At 38.8% G+C, this 17374-nt stretch overlaps 1 protein-coding gene and 1 long non-coding RNA gene across 2 annotated transcripts in view; one reads left to right on the top strand and one right to left on the bottom strand.

Annotated features, from left to right (window-relative positions):
• CROT (carnitine O-octanoyltransferase) overlaps positions 1 to 17374 on the bottom strand; it is a 21958-nt gene continuing 4584 nt past the window's right edge. The window contains exons 3-17 of the mRNA XM_055805422.1: positions 14696 to 14820; positions 13617 to 13798; positions 13283 to 13407; positions 10866 to 10974; positions 8716 to 8809; positions 8497 to 8622; positions 7964 to 8065; positions 7264 to 7347; positions 7060 to 7167; positions 6645 to 6775; positions 5165 to 5288; positions 3000 to 3078; positions 2292 to 2385; positions 2011 to 2130; positions 1 to 952 (exon numbers count right to left, since the gene is read on the bottom strand). Coding sequence (XP_055661397.1) covers positions 832 to 952; positions 2011 to 2130; positions 2292 to 2385; positions 3000 to 3078; positions 5165 to 5288; positions 6645 to 6775; positions 7060 to 7167; positions 7264 to 7347; positions 7964 to 8065; positions 8497 to 8622; positions 8716 to 8809; positions 10866 to 10974; positions 13283 to 13407; positions 13617 to 13798; positions 14696 to 14820 — 1724 coding nt within the window. The 3' untranslated portion in view covers positions 1 to 831. The remainder of the gene's footprint in view (positions 953 to 2010; positions 2131 to 2291; positions 2386 to 2999; positions 3079 to 5164; positions 5289 to 6644; positions 6776 to 7059; positions 7168 to 7263; positions 7348 to 7963; positions 8066 to 8496; positions 8623 to 8715; positions 8810 to 10865; positions 10975 to 13282; positions 13408 to 13616; positions 13799 to 14695; positions 14821 to 17374) is intronic.
• Positions 5295 to 12979, top strand: LOC114010359 (uncharacterized). Its single transcript, XR_008747394.1, has 2 exons — positions 5295 to 5966; positions 12725 to 12979. It is a non-coding gene; the product is annotated as an uncharacterized LOC114010359 (long non-coding RNA).

Below are 17374 nucleotides of genomic sequence, written 5' to 3' on the forward strand. Positions count from 1 at the left end.
TGATTTTTAGAATAATTTTATTTCTATGACAGGAAAATACAAAGCTGCTCAAACAGAGGAATCAAGTCTTAAAATCCTGAGGATCATATCAAACTGCATTCAGTGCTTATTTTTATTCTGTATTATTACTCTAAAGCAGCAGATGTTCACAGATCACTAGAAGATGAAAACTCTGAGGAATCTGGAACTCATATGCTGCTTTCTGTTTTTATTATTGAGAGCTCCTTTTTCAAAATACTTCAGATTATAGGGCTCTTCTACTACAAATGTAGTGGGAACATCCCCATTCATGGATACAACATTTATTTGGTATAATCCCAACAGCAAAAATGAAAGATAACTTATAAAATAACATATAGCCTGACGGAGGCAGCCCTTCTATTTCAAAACCCACTACGAATAGGAAGCATAATCACCTAAGAGGATAGTATGGTTACTCTTAAGTACACAATTAAGTGCTCCACTGGCATAAACAGTATCAGTAGACTACAAAGTATTCTACGTGTTACTAAAATCATAAATACAAGTCTCCCACAAACTCTCCACTTCCAACATCCCATCTCTCAAGTACATTTGCATTGTTGAGGCATATTTTAATATTGCATAGTTCTACATAGATAAGGTACTACTGCTTGCATTGTTGTTGCAAATGGCTACATTACTCTTAAATGGGTACTGTTACCACAGTAAATCCCGTAAAAACTGGCAGACTTCACATAGATCATTAAATGTCTTAAACTTGAATATAAACAGTACTCTTGAGTAGCGTTTTGTTTATAAGTACTACGTATAACTTGTGAGTTTGCAAACGCTTTTACGTCTTTATCAACCTTACAGCTGAGCTGCAACTGTTAATTGTAGCATGTCCTGAAAACACTGGAACACAGTTCTACAGAGCACTTCTGCATCTGTCTCTGGACATGATTTCCAAGAAGAACAGGTAGCAACGATCCTGTCAGTACAGAAAACAATGAAGTTACCACTCTTACTTGTCATGGTCTAGGATAAAAGTCACACAAATTGCCCCAAAATGTGAAATGTTAACATAAATTTGGAAGCAAAAATTGTCACATAAACATACTTTCTCAACATTCAAAAAGGACTCAGATCCCTAGTGCCTTCTTCAGTAAGCAATAATGTTGACAGATTTTGAAACTAGATACTTTGATTCAAATACCCATTTCTACATACACAGTGACATAACTTTTCTGCTTATATTTGGTAAAACTGTAAGTTACATTTCTTCTCTGCAACTAGTTTAAGATTTAAAGTACTTTCTTTGTATTTACCCAATAAAAAGTAAATCTTTATTTAGTTCTCTTTATGGGGCCATAGATCCAGGTAGAAATGATTTGTATTCTCAAACAGAATCAAATCTGCACACAATCCATATTTAGCTTTAGGAAGAAGTCATCTGAATTACACCTAAATCACAAAATGGCAAGTTATCTCAACACAGTATAATTAAAGTAGTTTATTAGATTAGATAAAGAAGCAATAATTGTTGTCCATAAGACAAATAAGCTGAAGTTGGATCTTTTAAAATCTTACCATTTTACGAGAACTGAAGCCAAATGTTTTAGCTTCTCCTTATTACTGAAAGAGGGCTGGTTGGGGTCAAGAGATGTGTGAGATGGACAGTTTGCTCACCTCTACTCTACCTAGTCTATCTCAACCAAGTGCTACTTTTTTAAAAAAAACCTTTACATGTTACATTTAACGATCTCCAAAATGAAAGCTGATTTTAAAGTAAGTTAACTTTTTCTGTTCCTCCTTTCTTTCACCTTCCCCACTCTTTTCTTTCTGCCTATTGTCAGTATTTTGGTGCTTACTTCACCTCCACTGTTCCTCCTTCCTCCCACACACGCTTTCCCAGAATTTTAATGCCTCTATTTTTATGCACGTCACTTCTCAACCTCTTCTGACACTTCTTCCCTCATTCTAGCTGTTAGCTGCCTTTCCCTTTGTGACAGACTCAGAACCATGCCCCAAATGAGATTATATCCTTACCTGTCATCTCTGATTGCATAAAAAAAGCCATAGCCATGATGTACCATAGGGAGTGCAGCTCCACTAAACCTTGTGTAGCCAGTCAGACTAGTTGAAAGAACAAAATTCCCACCTCCTCCGCTGTAAAAAAAATAAAATAAAAGCAGCATTTTTAAAGATCATTTAAAACAAAGTGAGTTTTACAAAAAAAATTATTTCATCTTAGAGATCAAGAAACCAGCATGCGTAAAGCCAATATAACAAAGACCTCAGTATCAAGGGATACCAAGAATACAAATTACCTAGCTGTGAAGGCATTATCCACATAAAGTTCTGGCACTGGCAGTCCTTGCTCCTGTGCTATGAGTAGGAGACCCAGAAGGTGACGATCAAAGCCTGTCAAATAAATGCAAATACCGCATCATTAACAGCAGCATTTCCTGTTTTTCTGCTGCTTCTGGTCTGGATATCAGGAAGCTCAAATAGCAGCTGAAGGACAGGTAAATGACCGAGTCTACTAAAAACCAAGATTCACAGCGTAGCATACTAAAATATTTCCCAAATATTTGATCTAAAAGGCCTTCATTACTTTCAGCTTGCAACACTGAGCCCAAATGCAAATGAACTAATATAAACCCAGTGCAGTTCCTGTGGAAAACAAAAAACAAGAAAACTTCCATTTCAGCCAAGGAGGAAGAGTTCCACACAGTGACAGCGGCCCACTAGCAATTTCACGGACAAAGTGAAAAAGCTTTCAGGGCCACACCTGCCCAGATAACTCACCAGCTGGGCAGAAAAAGTGATTTAATATTCAGAGTGAACATGTCTTTGGGGCACAAGGAAGGGTACAAGGACTAGGTTTTAGTTCCTTTCCCTGAAATTAAAGTATAAAATGTTAAAGGGGTAGTTTTTACTCAGGCTGAAAACAAGGAGACAGAGAAGATGTATTAGCATACAGCAACATTCCCTTTTCACCCACAAGAAAAAACAAAAATATATGGTCTCAGTACCTTTTCCATTCTCACAGTCTTTCCTCATTTTATCATGCTTTGCAAATGCCTTATGCATCAGCTGTAGTCGTTGGTAGGTCTGTGTAAAGTAGTGGAGACAGGATTAAAAAAACAAAGAAGAAAAGAAAAAGAAAAAACAATTTAGATGAGTAACACATCAGGAATCACAGATCAACAAGTTTCTCCCCCTCACAGTGTCTAGCAATTTTAGACAGAAGAAAATGGAGGAACTTGAAAGGTACATTTCAAACTCTCTCCCAAATCCAAATTTCTTTTTCAAGAGAACTTGCTCATTTTTTTCCTGTATCTCTGCTCTGTTACTTGAATCACTATTGCACTCAACAAGATTCTAAACCTCATGCTCTTTCCCAAACAAGCCGTAACAATAGAAAGCAACCACTGTGAACTAGAGTAATCAAACCCAGAAACTTCCTACAATACCACCGTTTAGAAGCACACTAGCTTTTAGTAGATGCGGTTGCATTTACACGATCACCATGCCCTGAATTAGGCAGGCAGTTGGACTAGATCATCCTTGTAGGTCCCTTCCAACTGAAATATTCTGTTCTATCACTTTTCATGGCAAGAAAAATAAAAAGATTAAAAAAAAAAATCTGTGATGAAAAAACAGGAAACAAAAAGAGACCCTAATTAAAACATACAGATGCCAACAGCATTCCCAAATTTTCCTCTGCTGATTGAAATATTACTTCCATGACAGAAGTTCTGACCAACATTAATGGGGTTTTTTCGATTTTATATTGGAACTTACATATTAAAACCAGACAGAACAGAATACAAATACATGTTCTAGTAAAGGAGGCCTAGAAATATATCTCTAGATGGCCAAGATCTTGACTTCTAAGACCTCAGATCTTACTAGCTCTTTAACTACTTAAGAAGGACCCTTTAGCTTTTTTATTCATTACATGAGAGGTTGGAGCAAAGAATGTGAAACAAGGACAGCAGCCACTCAATTTGGATAAAAATCAGGCTACTAAGCTCACAAGAGGCAAAAGAAAAGTTGAGACAAAAGGATTTTATTTTTTTAAAGTACCTACTTTACGTATTTTGTAGTACCTTAAAAGTAAAGTTTTAAGCATCTTATTTCAGTAATTTCAGTACTATTGAACAGATTCAATGCTTTTTTAAGCCTTAAGAACTCATCATAAACTCCCCCCCCAGCAATGGGAAGATAGTTGGAGATGCTATTTAGTGTTGGAAGTAACAAGCCTCTATGTGTATTACCCATAGGAGGCTGACAATTGGTTAGAAGATACCAATAGAGTAGGGAAATAACAGGAATCCATATTCGCAGTAGGAAAGCAGATTTATATAATGGCCAGAAAACTGAGTTTTAAAGGCGCAGCACAGGGCAGAAGAAACCAGTGAAGACTATGAAGATATGCTCTTGAAGACTGTAATTACCAAATCACACATACTTCCCAATACCCATATTTCTGTATGTTTGTCAGATGCATTAATAATACAGAACCTTTGAATTTCCTAAAGATACATAGCCCTTTGTCTCAAAAAACTTCTCCTTGCTTCATTTATCAGGGTCTGAGAACTGTGCAGTGAGGACAACAGGAAGAGCTTTAGTACAGCTCTCATTTGGCAACAAAGGCATGACATGCTTTGCCAGCCAAGCACCAGAGAGTAGTTGCTGGGAAAAAAAAGAGGTCACCAGTTCAGCTATTCAGAGACAAACTCTGGAATACATCCCTGTGGTCACTAGGACACAAACGAATTTCAATCCTGCTCTCAGACTCAATGATTAGTTTAACATTTCCTGATTTCAATTAAAAATGTAAACAACAGAATCACTCCACAGCACAGCAGAATATGTTTGTTCCAAGCCAGTTACTTTTTTTTTTTTTTTTGGGGGGAGTGGGGTGGGGGTGGAAATCAGCGTGAATGTAACTGAAGACACTCACATTCTTGAAACCAAAAGATAAATAGGATAGAAAACCAAACAAGTTCACACGTGACAGCTCACCTCAGTCACAGTGACCAGAGCCAGACTTCAAGCAACCCAACATTCAAAATCTGTCTCACTGGAAACAGGCCAACTCCCATTAATGAGACAATAGAAAAATGAGTTTTAAGCGGTTCAAATGACAGGCCTTCTAAACCCATGATTAAAGTAGGATTTCAGTATTTACATTGTCAGAAATATCCAGCATGGACTTGCACCATTCCACTGCTTCCACAGTACATGGTCTTATGGTCTCTGTGCGGCCATGATAGAAACGCCTGGTCATGGCAGTTTCGTAACAGCAGCCAGGGCTAAGAAGAAAAATTAGGAAAGAGTATCTCATTAACTTAACAAAACTATTTGCTCTCTCAAGAAAGTCCTGCCAAATATCTTACACATCTAGCTCAGTTACAAGTATCAGTAAGCCACTAATTTTCTTTAAATAGTGTGTCTGAGAAAGAGTCACAAAGGAACTCTACAAGCATTCATGAGACAGACTGAAAAAGTGGCACTGCTATAATCATAACTTGAGAAGACTGGGTTGTCGTGGCTGTTTTGTGCAGACTACAGACCTACCAGCCTCTAGCATAAATAAGCTGAAATTATGCAAGCTTCAGTTACACTACACATTTCTACTAAAGAAACCATCCACACTGCCCAAAATCTCAAAAACTGAGATTCGCTTGAAATAAGCGGTGTGTCCCAATGCATAAGGAAAAGGCTCAAATCCTTCTCTGCTGCACACTGACACCCGTCCAGCTTTTACCTGAAGCACCTGCAGCCCTATGACAGCCTACCACTTAATATACATCTTATATAAAAAATACTTGTGTGCTCTGTCAGACCTAACAGGCTACTTTAGTCAGACAATTTATTTATTCCAGTGTTCAAACTGAGAGCTACTGACCTTTCTTATGATGAGACATGCATCTCCAGTGACTAACACAGGATGAAACCCTCATTTTTCTGAAGCAAGCAATACTTGCCAGGTCAGTAATGACTTACACAAGCCATAATCAGAGTGGGCCAGCAAAGAGAAATGCCAGTATGAGGAAGAATGCTGCCTTTTACCAACCATACAAAATAAAACGACACACACAAAAAATGTAGAGCCAGGCATTTTGGGGGGGTCACTATCTATATTATTCTGCCCAAACCCTAACATCTATTGTTGCTATAGAAAGTGAGACACTGAGGTTTGGAAGGCTTTTCACAGGCTCAGAAGACTCACTGTTTTACTGACGGCTGTCAGTTGCTACAGCTAAAACTTCCTTCTCCATCTAAGCAACTATCTGACATCAAAGAACCCTGACCCATTGCACATTTGGGCAAACACTGGGTATTTACTTCAGTAGAGCCCAAATCCACATTTTCATGGACTGTCTTCTGCCCTCCCCCTTCCACAATATGTACACACGTGATCCCTATATGGGCACAAGGACACAATCCTTCTGGAAGCCAAGAGCACAAACCCTGTGAATTTCAATGGTGCAAAATAAGGCCCTATGCAACTCCTACTTTAAAAAAAAACTTACTTCTTCATCCTTATAGCACCACAGCAAATTACATACAATGCAGTGGCCTTGCAATGCCAGTATCTCCAGATCCACCCCTTTACTCAAGAAATTAGGTTTTTACTCCTATTCTGAGTAATGAGATTTTCTTACCGTCCATGGCATTTGTAATAAGCAAGCTGAAGGGCAAGCTGCACAAATGTATCGGGATGAAGTTTCTTCTTTCTAATCAATGCTTTGCCGAAGGATGTGAAGGCGTAACTCGCCAGCTGCAAGTCAGATACCTATCATACCAGAGGAAAAGCCATAGAAGTCAAAATATCACAACTTGGTCCACTTCAGATAAAACACACTCAACATAAACCAACAATGTAACAAATTTAACCATGGCATTAAGTCCCCTGATTCATCAATTTAGCATATCATATTCATCCCTGTTCTCCAGAAGGGAGAAAACCCAGTCAAAACCATAAAAATAAAATGAAGGAAAAAAACCACAAAACAAACAAAAAAAATCCCAACCCCCAAAACCCCCATGACAATTAAGAAAAGTAGAAATAAAATCCACCTTTTTGTAATAAAATTCTTTAGTACATTCAATTTCATTTATAATCTTTTGATCCACTGTGAATACAAGTTCCTCTGGCCATGGAATATCCCTCACTTTATCTGATCCCTGGGAGGATGCAGACAGAAAGAAAGAAAAGAAAAAGTATTATCCATAAGAAAAGACACATTAACTTTCAAGGTTATTAGTTAAAAGGATAGGTACCTTCCATTTTCCCTCGTTTTCCATAATCGTCTTTTCGGCATAAGATAACATAGTAATTAAAGCCATGGCATCAAAAGGAGAATGCTAGAATCATATAAGACAAGGTATCACATTATTTGCACAACTACAAGAGGATAAAATTTCTTTTTCCCTACCCCACTCTTTTTCCTGCAGACCAACAACTTTACTGCACAGTGTTGGACTTGTTTTTCTAGTTCTATAATACATACAGAACTATGTGAGTGCACCCACTGTTCTGACTGCTCTGCAGCCAGGTGAGGAGGCACAGTACACCACTGCTGTGGAAAAGCATATTTTAGGCAGGATGTAGGCCCTTCTGGCCATTTAATAATGAGTTTCAAAAAAACGCGAGTTTAAAAAACAGCTGTTCAAACAGCTACATCATACAAAGAGTTAATTTTAAGCCTTCTTGCGCAATGTACTTTTTGTCTTTGAACTCCCTCATCATTTTAGAAATAAGATTATGATTTCAAATCTCATGTTCTTATTTCAAGTATGATGTAACATCAAACACTGCAAAAGCAGACTGCTTTTGGAAACTTGTCAGATAAGGTGCCTGGTAAACAAGGGTATACTAAAGAGGAAAGCATTAAACATTTAAGATAATACTCTGAAAGGGAAAACTTAGTAAATAAATACTTGAAAGGTTTTTAAGCAGGGAAAAAAAAATTCAACTTACATCGCAGAATGCGGCACAGGTTCCATTGGAAAAAAAGATGCTGTTGTAGGATTTATCTCCCCAGCGTACAGTTGGATCACCTATGAGCCCCAGCCTTATAAGCTAAAACAAAAGTTACTCACTGTAGGTTTTAAAATCCACAAAGAACACTGCCAACCTGTCAGCTAAACCAAGCCCACATTAAGATGGTGAGACCTTCCTGAGAGATAAGACATCTTCACCTAGTTGAAGATGAAACATGATTATACACCCAAGCTTTTAAATTACAGTGATAACAAGCTGATGACTATATTTTTGAGAATCCTGAAGGACAGGGGGCTAAAAGATTATGAAGACAGATTTCAGTCATCCCCATTTCCAATATCCTAACAATTTAAACTAAGTATTCCTATGGATCAACAAGCAGCATTATTTGCATATTTATCTGCTTCATTTTCTCTGTTCTGAAAGAGCACGAAGTGCTACTTCTGCATATGTGCAGGAGAAATTTTTATATAAAGACCAGATATGAATTATCAAAAATCCTTAGCTACCTCAGTGTAGTCCTCAGGAGTTGCATGGGGACTAGAATCATCAAGGCAGATCACAAACAAACTTCTCTGAATTTTTTCCAGAAGAGTAAAGTTCTTTGGATCAAGATCAACCAAATATTCACGTAACTAGAAAGCATAAAAAGACAATGCTAAGTGAAATTACGTATTTCCAGTGATCACAATGTTTTTCTCAGGAAGCAACCATCGAAGTATTCCCACCTCTGCCCATTTTGTCCTTTCATTGCTTGTTAGGGCTGCCAGTCCTGGTCCATCTGGTTCCCTATGGCATCTTTTCTGTATATATGTAAGTTGCCTTTAAGAAGATTTCAAAAACTTTAGTTAACAAAGAACACGAGAGAAGATAAAGTCATCCTTTTTATCTCTCTTTTTTTTGCCATGCTGGAATTTTGGTTCCACATTCACAAGCTAATGTGAATTTTCAGGAAGCAGAAATCGGCTCCCTCAGACTTAAAGGGCAGCTGAAGACCTGCTCTGTTTTCAGTCACTAATGGTTAATTCAAATTGCAGCTACCAGCTCAGCAGATGTAAACAATTATGGTCCTGAAGTGTTATGCACTTCATTTAAAACTAGATCTAAGACTTCAGCAGTACAGATCAAACTTTCCTGAGCAGCAGATATCTAATACTGCAGCTTTGCAGCTTTTATAGGAACTAATCAGATACAAAGGCAAAAATCGCACTCAAGACAGACCATGAAATTCAAAGAACAGTAGCTACAACACATCCTAAATGTAGAAACTGAACTACACAAGAATACTTACTTTCCTAACTTTTCCTTGCATTTTCCCCGTGAACAGCTATCAACAGGGAGCTATTTTTAGTTTTCAGATTCAGTTTTTTAAAGAAATTCAGTTAAAGAAACTCCACAAATTGCAGGCACTTAATCTGGCTTGTCCTTTGTTATGGCACTCTTGCCCATTAAATTTCATTACTGATCATTAGTTACACAGTTGACAAAAATAAGACACCCATGATGAGGTTATTAAAACAAACCACCAAGCAAAAATCAATCTCCCCTTCCTATAGACAATAGAACGTTCTAGGGTTTTTGTCTGTATTCCAGGTGTTGATTTCTTTGTTACTTGCTTGATCTAACAGGTACAGCTACAGAAATTAGAAGATATTTCAACATATGTATTGAAGTATTAAAGTACCAGACTCTAAAAAGAAAAAGTTATAATTCTCTAATTAGTTTTTGTCTTGCCTCAGGAATTTGGCCATTCACCTTTTGCCTATTTTAGTTATAATATTTCTGTCGCGCTCTATAAGCAACACTTTGACAAATGCAGTAAGTTATTCCTAGAAGAAATGCACAACCCCTCTTTAATAAGTAGATGCATATAGATCCCAAAGCAATCACATGAGACTTATGCTGAAACTGTCTCTGTCCGTGACATCAGAGTTCAACTAACACAGTAGTAACCCTGTGCCCACAACTGTACTGACAGTTAGAAAAGCCACCACCTCCACATGCTACTGGGAGATAGGAGACACATTTAAAAGGTTTAAACATTGCCAGTTTCACTAGTACTGAAATTTAGTATTAAAAGAACCAAATTCTTTCTCTCTGTTCCTTTGCAGCACCTCAAGAACATGAAAAAAGCCACAAACATGGCTGGTTGTCACAGGTCTGATGCCAAGACGTGAAATACTGCAGTACTGCTCTGTAGTTAGCAGGGAGTCAATCAGTGTATACCAATGGGAATTCCAGCCCCTCTACTACTGAGAAAATTAACCACAAGTGTACTAGATATGAATCAATATGCAAGTGGTGCTTCATCTGTGTTAATGATTAAGTAGCAATGAGACAATTAACAATGTGGGATGGTCCTGAAAGGAATGGAGTTACACGTAATTTTAATAATTCCATGCCAAGAAACTTCCCACATGAATCATGCTACCTACTGAAACATCTTCATTCAGCCCTTTTGCGTGACGTTCTGTGGGTGTATTACAACAGTACATGATCATCAGTGCTTCATGCCAAGAAGCTGCCATCCACTACACAAGAATTTACTCCAGGGGTCCTCAAACATTTTAACCAGGGGGCCGGTGCGCGGATGCAGTGGCAGGCAGTCATCTGCAGCTGCTCGGTTTCCCCCCCCCAACCCCCGGCAGGGGGGTTCTGTAAATACCGGGGGCCGGACTGAGGACCCTGGGGGGCCGCATCTGGCCTGCTGGCCATAGTTTGAGGACCCCTGATGTACTCAAATCTGAACCCTCAGGTAGAAGAGAAGCTGTAGCTTCTCTCACACCTAATTCTTTGGGGTGAAGGGGATGGAAAGAGAACAGACTCTGGTAGGTAGCTTAAATAGGACAGATTATTTGAGACAAGGTGGTTTGAAAACCTGAAAATCTCTGGAGGAGTCACCATATTGCCTTCATGTATAGCATCAAATGCAAACACTCGACCTCGACACAGGACTGTTAAGTGAGATGGGCATTCACCTTCAGTCTCTGAAATGAAACAAAAAAAAACCCAAGAAAATCCAACCATGAGGATAGAGTGAATGACAGATACAGGAAAAACACTCAGCAAGTCCTACAGACTTTTTTGTTCAAAATAAGGCAGACTTCGTACAGTTAAAAACGGGAGATAAGAACAAAAATAACTTTAGAAGTCGAATTGCATTATCTTACTGCAAATCTAAACAATTTTAAAACCATGAGAGAAAATACACAGAAGTACCTAACTTTCACTGCTACTAATTACTTCAAGTCATTGTCACTATCTAGTAGCAAATGTCATTTATTTGTGTACCTTGTAGGCAGGATCGCCCTCTGCCATCATCAGTCTTGATTGCTGAAAGTTGATCTAGTAACATTTCTCTCTTGCATGAGTTTGGTTGGTTGGTTTGTTTTGTAAAAGGGATTAATATAATGCAGCAAGCCTGCTGCTAAGACACTTAGCAAACAATTGAGTCCTTCGGTTGTCAGTGTTTATGCAACCAGTTTCACCCACAGAGCTCAAGATGCGAGATGCACTACTATGTCAATCAGACCTGATCAGCGCACGCAGATCTGTAAAAAGGGAGCACTGACACACCAATGTGGCCATTATACAGAAACGTGGATGATGCTGGCCCACACTGGGCCAGGTACATTTGCATAGCATTGCCTTACTGAATCCATCTTTCTGGAAATAAGATTAAATAAAGTTGGAAAAGATTCTGACAAAACTCAGATGTTAAAATCCCAAGAAACGTGGCTACATTTTCTTAAACTGAGCCACGGTGCTACATGTTTTCTAGTCTAGTGTTCCACCCTGGGAAAAAGAAGAAATGCATGCTGCTTTACCACAAGTATGTAACTGAGTCGGCATCCGCTGAAGTCTTGAAGGTTTTTACCTATCTTTAGGGTCCTACTTTTTAAAACAGGTAATACAATTCAATACATACCTGGTGAAAGACATTCTAAAGTGAGGAATTTGTCATTTCATGTAAACCTCATCTTCATAGATCATGAAATTAATTTCTAATATAACAAAAATTAGAAGGGATGACATCAAATTCAGTTACTTTAGGTAGCACCATCCTAACTGTAGCTGTCTAAAGCAAAGGGTTGAATCAAGTCTGGAAATTAACATACCTAGAATTAAGTGCCTGAAATCTCACTACAGTTGGTAGAGATCTACCCAATACACTTAATAACAACTAATGAGCTCTTCACCTGTTCTCATTAAGGTGTCTGCTGCAGGTTGAACCAAACACCTCTTCAGGTTCCACTGATCAGGCTGTCCTTGCTTTCAGCATGGTCTCTGACTACAAGCTGACATTACCTGTTAAATTTTAGGTGCCCTACTCTGCAATCTGAACGCAATTTCAAGTGGTAACAGCTTTGTTTATTAAGTGTGACCGTAACAGCACACTGAGTTTCCACCATTTGAATGTTTCTTCTATGTTTTGGTATTTAAACTGACTCTTCAATTGTAATACCAACAAAAAACCCTTGAAGCTTGCCTTCAACTTTGCATTTTCTCATCGTATCCTTACATATTTTCTATGGAGCAAGGCAATGCCTCCTTCTTCTTGAATTACTGAGTCTTAGGAACTCACACCTCCCACAATTATCTAGGCTGACACTGCTGAACAACTCTGGCCACATCAGAACGTGTGTGAGAGTGGTGTTACGATTTCAGTTAGTTGATTACTAATACTACAGTATTTGTTAGTGGAGGCTGAATAAAACCACTACGTTTTCACTCTAGCTCTCAATCCTGTACCCCAGAAAACCATTGGAAGCTTAAAAGAATGGCTTCAAGAAGCACTATGGAGTACTTTCAAGACTGAAAAGAGAAGATGCTGACCAAGCCAAGAAACAGCACAATGACAGAAAATAAGTAAGAACTATTCCAGCAGAACGTATGGGAGCACACTTGAGAAAAGCATTCTGTGGAAGATGCAATTAGTAATGACGGTGAAATTCTGTCCCTATAATACACAGACTTCACCCTCGTTTTTAACACATGGAATTTGTCTTTTTTTTAATCTTTAATGCTGCCACACTTCATATAGGCACCAGGCTGGTAACATACAATTTGAAGCACAGCTTTCTTTTAAATCTTGTTTAGTAAGGACTAAATATTGGACCAAAAAGGACATTTGTAAAGTAGATAGCTTCTTTGCTTCCTTACATAGGTACTCAACAATGAGTACCCGATTTAGTGCTTGAGGAAGCAAGTACCCTATGGTTAACATGACCACTCCATTAGCCCATTAATATAAAATCATTTGCTTGTATTAACCCCCAGTTTGTGTTTGTTTACCAGTTTTAAAATAACTGCCAATCGAGTCTCTGGTAACTCCAGGAATTCTGCAAGTGCAGAAGAGCATTCGAAACTGGCTCATGTCCAGAACAGCACTCCCAGATCTCTGTATTGCCACCTTCTCTCTGTAGTAAACAAATACACCAAAATTAAACAAGACAGATGATAATTATGCAAGCAAATCAAGGTAAGACAAAACCATCTTTCACTGCAAAGAACACATGCCAATGAACGTAAACATATTTTTGTGACTGAAGTACACATAGATCATTAATACTTAGAATCTTCGATTTCTTAATTTAATTCTTAAGAAATAATTACTTAAAAGTCTTACTCTCGTAACAGTTCCCAGTATTTCAGAGTGTGCCATATATTTACACATGCTCTTTCTATCTGAGTGCCCTCTTTTGGTGGCCAGAAGTGTTCAATATAGGGACCGGGGCCTCCCATATTACAGTGTATTTGCGTTGATATGCGAAGATCAAGATAAGCCACATTCAGCCACCAGTCCTCCAGCTGAAAATGAAAAATGTTTAGCATCAGAATTAAGTTTTAGTCATTAATTCTTTAACAATCACTTGATTGTTCAACTGTCTGCTGCTTTTACTTTTTAAAAAAAAATATTTTGGATAGTAGTTCCTATATAATGGTTCAAAACTGACTGCAGAGGTTAACATATACAGCTCTTCTATTTTCAAGCCTAAAATAAAATTCAATACTGCTTAAGACTATTAAATAGTGAATTTTTATGAAGAGTTCTTCCCTGATATTATTGATCTTAAACTCTTGCAGATGTCAGCTGCGGCTGCTAATATCAGACAGATTACGCCATGAAGAATGGAAGGATAGGAGATTTGTGTTAAGAGAGGATCTGGGACAGACAATTTATAATGTATTTTTTCTATCATCGTCTGGAAATCTGCACTCCAGAGTGTGTCACGTTAAGGTTTACAAGGTTCTCATGAGCTCCACTTGGTAACACCCCAACTCGGATCCCTTTCTCTGTTGAAAGACAACTTTAGAATGCTACCACATGGCTTTTTTCAGGAAACAAAGAGAACATACTCTGAATTCCTTTGTCTTTTACTCTTTTTCTTTTTTTCGGGGGGGGGGGGGGGGGGGGCGAGGGAGGTGGGTAGAGGTGACAGAAGAAGAAACTGACAGACAAAGCATTCCAAGGGTGGTAGGTAACAAAATTTCAGTTAGTGAGCTTTCTTAACCGCTCAGCTTTGGAAAAAAAAAACAAACAAGCCACATGTATGTAAGTGAATGTGTTCGTATCCATTGGCCAAATGGCAGATACGAGGAAGATCCTAAGATTTAAAAAAAAGCTAAATGACTCTCTAAATTATATCCTGAACAACCAACTTTCCGTAAGTTGAATTATGATTTCTTACATATCTAAATACGTACCCAGTTCCTTCTCATTTTAGCTCTTTCCAGTAATTTCCGATGCAACTCTTTCCCAATCCCATTTTCAAATTTTTTAACTATATCCTCGGTTCTTTCATATTCTTGTTGATTTAGAAAAGGCTTCACTGTAAAAAGGAAATGTTTTTATTTTATTTTAAACACAGCTGTATACTGAGATTTATTCCGAGATGCACATATCCATGGGCAAGGAAGTAGATGAAAATACTCAGAATTTATTTTTCTAAAACAAGTATTTGAAGGGAACACACCTTTAAAATTCCATAAATTAATCACCGTGTTCTAATAAAACATAAATACATACTTTTAAATAAATGTAGATGTTAGGAAATGAAAGCAATTGCTGAAAACCTGAAACAGATAACCAAATCCAATATATTTAAAACTGCAGCTGGAAATACTATGAGTTCTGCAACAGCTGCCACAGAATTCACTGATTAATTACATTTACAGGAACTTTCTAAATTAATATATTGAGCCATATGTGTCTGCCACCCTACTGCACCAACCTTAAGTTACTTGCCTTTATCTTCAAAAGTCTATTCGTGATCTACAAGCACCTTGCCCATCAATTCCCATTCACTGTCCCCACATTACGATTACCTTTGAATGACACTGATGGCAGTTACTACTACCCAAATTTTGTATTTTAAAATACTTCTGGATTTCTCTCAGATCACGCACCATACAGGCCAAAGTTCTTTGTAAACATTTGCAAAAGTAGTCATTCTTTTAATCTAAAAAACTTCCTTAAAGCCTTTTTACCATGAAACCTGTGGTCATTAACAGGCACTGCTGATGTCTGATTCCATATAGTTGAGTCCATATAGTTGAGTCCAAGCTTCTGAGTCTCAACATCTCGTCTTCTTACATTCACCTTGCATATAATGTATTTTCTGTTATCTTTATACTTAGATTGCGAAGTCAGTGACAAACAGAATGGGAGGGGTAGGGTTCTGCTGATTCAGTGCCTACACAATGAAGTCTGACTCATTTTTAAGGCTGCTGGACACTACTGTCAGCTGATTCCTTGTCTGTCTTGCTCGTGCTAGCCCTGTGATTTACTTACAGCTGTTAAGAAACAAGGAAGGATACATTTGATTGTGTATCTGTACCACCTCTAATATATCCTTCGCGAGTAACAATGGAGTTTCAGCTGGGCAAGGTCTCAAATACTTAACTGATCCTTGTAGAATCAAAATCCTACTTCCTCACATCTGTGTCTCCTACAACTATGACTGCTTGCCTGCAATCACTACTTTTTTCTTCTTCATAGATCTAGAGAACATCTAGTCCAACACCTCATCTCAGTGGGGTCAGCTACAGCAGGTTGCTGAGGATTCTGGGGCTTTGAGTATCTCCAAGGACAGAGACTCTACAACCTTCCTGTTAGCAACCTGCTCCAGTGCTTGACCACTCTCACAATAAAAACAGTCATCTTCTTTTTAAAAGGAATGTCTTGCATTTCTATTTGTGCCCATCGCCTCTTGTTCTGTCATTGGATACCACTGTGACGTCTGGCTCTGTCTTCTTTACTTCTCCCCATCAAGTACTGACACATGTTGCAAAGATCCCCCTAAAGGTCCTAAAGCCTTCTCCTCCCCAGGTTGAGCAGTCCCAGCTCTCTCAGCCTCTTCCCATCTGTCAGATAATCCAAACCCTTAATCACTCTCATGACCCTTCCCTGGGCTCACTTCAGTTATGTCCATGTCTTGCTTGTACTGGGGAGCCCAGAAATGGACACAGTACTCCAGACGTGGCCTCCCCAGCGCTGAATAGAGTGGAAGGACCACCTCTCTGTCTGCTGGCAATGTTCCTTCTAATGGAACCCTGAAGGCTGCTGGCCTGCCCTGCTGCAAGGGCACACTACTGGCTCATGTCCAACTCAGGTCCACCAGGATCCCCAGGGGCTTTTCTGCAAAGCTGCTTTCCAACCATTTGGCCCAGCTTGTGCTGGTGTGGGGAGTTGTTCCTCCCTGGTTGCAAGACTTGGCATTTCCCTTTGTTAAACTCCGTGAGGCTCCTGTCAGTCCATTCCTCCAGCCTGTCAAGCTCCCGCTGATGGCAGTACAACCATCTGGTCTATCAGCCACTCCTTCCAGCTTTGTACCACTTGCAAACTCACCGTGCATTCTGTCCCATCATCCAGGTCATTAAAGAAGATGTTAAACAATACTGGACTCCCAGGGTATACCATCAGAGACTGGCCTACATCTGGAATATGTGCTGCTGATCACAAAGCTTTGAGTCCAGCAGCTGAGATGGTAGTAGAGAGTCAGGTGGACTGAAGACTTAGCCCATACTTTACCAGTTCATCTATGATGAATTTAAAAAAAAACCACCAAAACACAACCAACCACTTCTGATTTGCCAAAATCCTTGCTAAAGTCAATATAAACAACACAATATCCATTACACTCCCTTCATCCACTGAGACAAGTCACTTCATCATAAAATGGTATCAGGTTGGTCAAGCATGATTTCCTTTTCAAAAAGCCATGCTGCCTACTCCCAGCCATCTTCTTGTCCTTCATATGCTGGGAAATGGTTTCCACAACTATTTGCGGGGGACTCCCAGGGATTAAGGTGAGGTTGGTTGTCCTGCGTTTCCCCAAATCCTCTTTCTTGCCTTTCCTGAAGACAGCAGTGACGTTTGCTTTT

The sequence above is a fragment of the Falco peregrinus genome, chromosome 5 (genome assembly GCF_023634155.1).
Source record: "Falco peregrinus isolate bFalPer1 chromosome 5, bFalPer1.pri, whole genome shotgun sequence".
Classification (NCBI taxonomy): domain Eukaryota; kingdom Metazoa; phylum Chordata; class Aves; order Falconiformes; family Falconidae; genus Falco; species Falco peregrinus.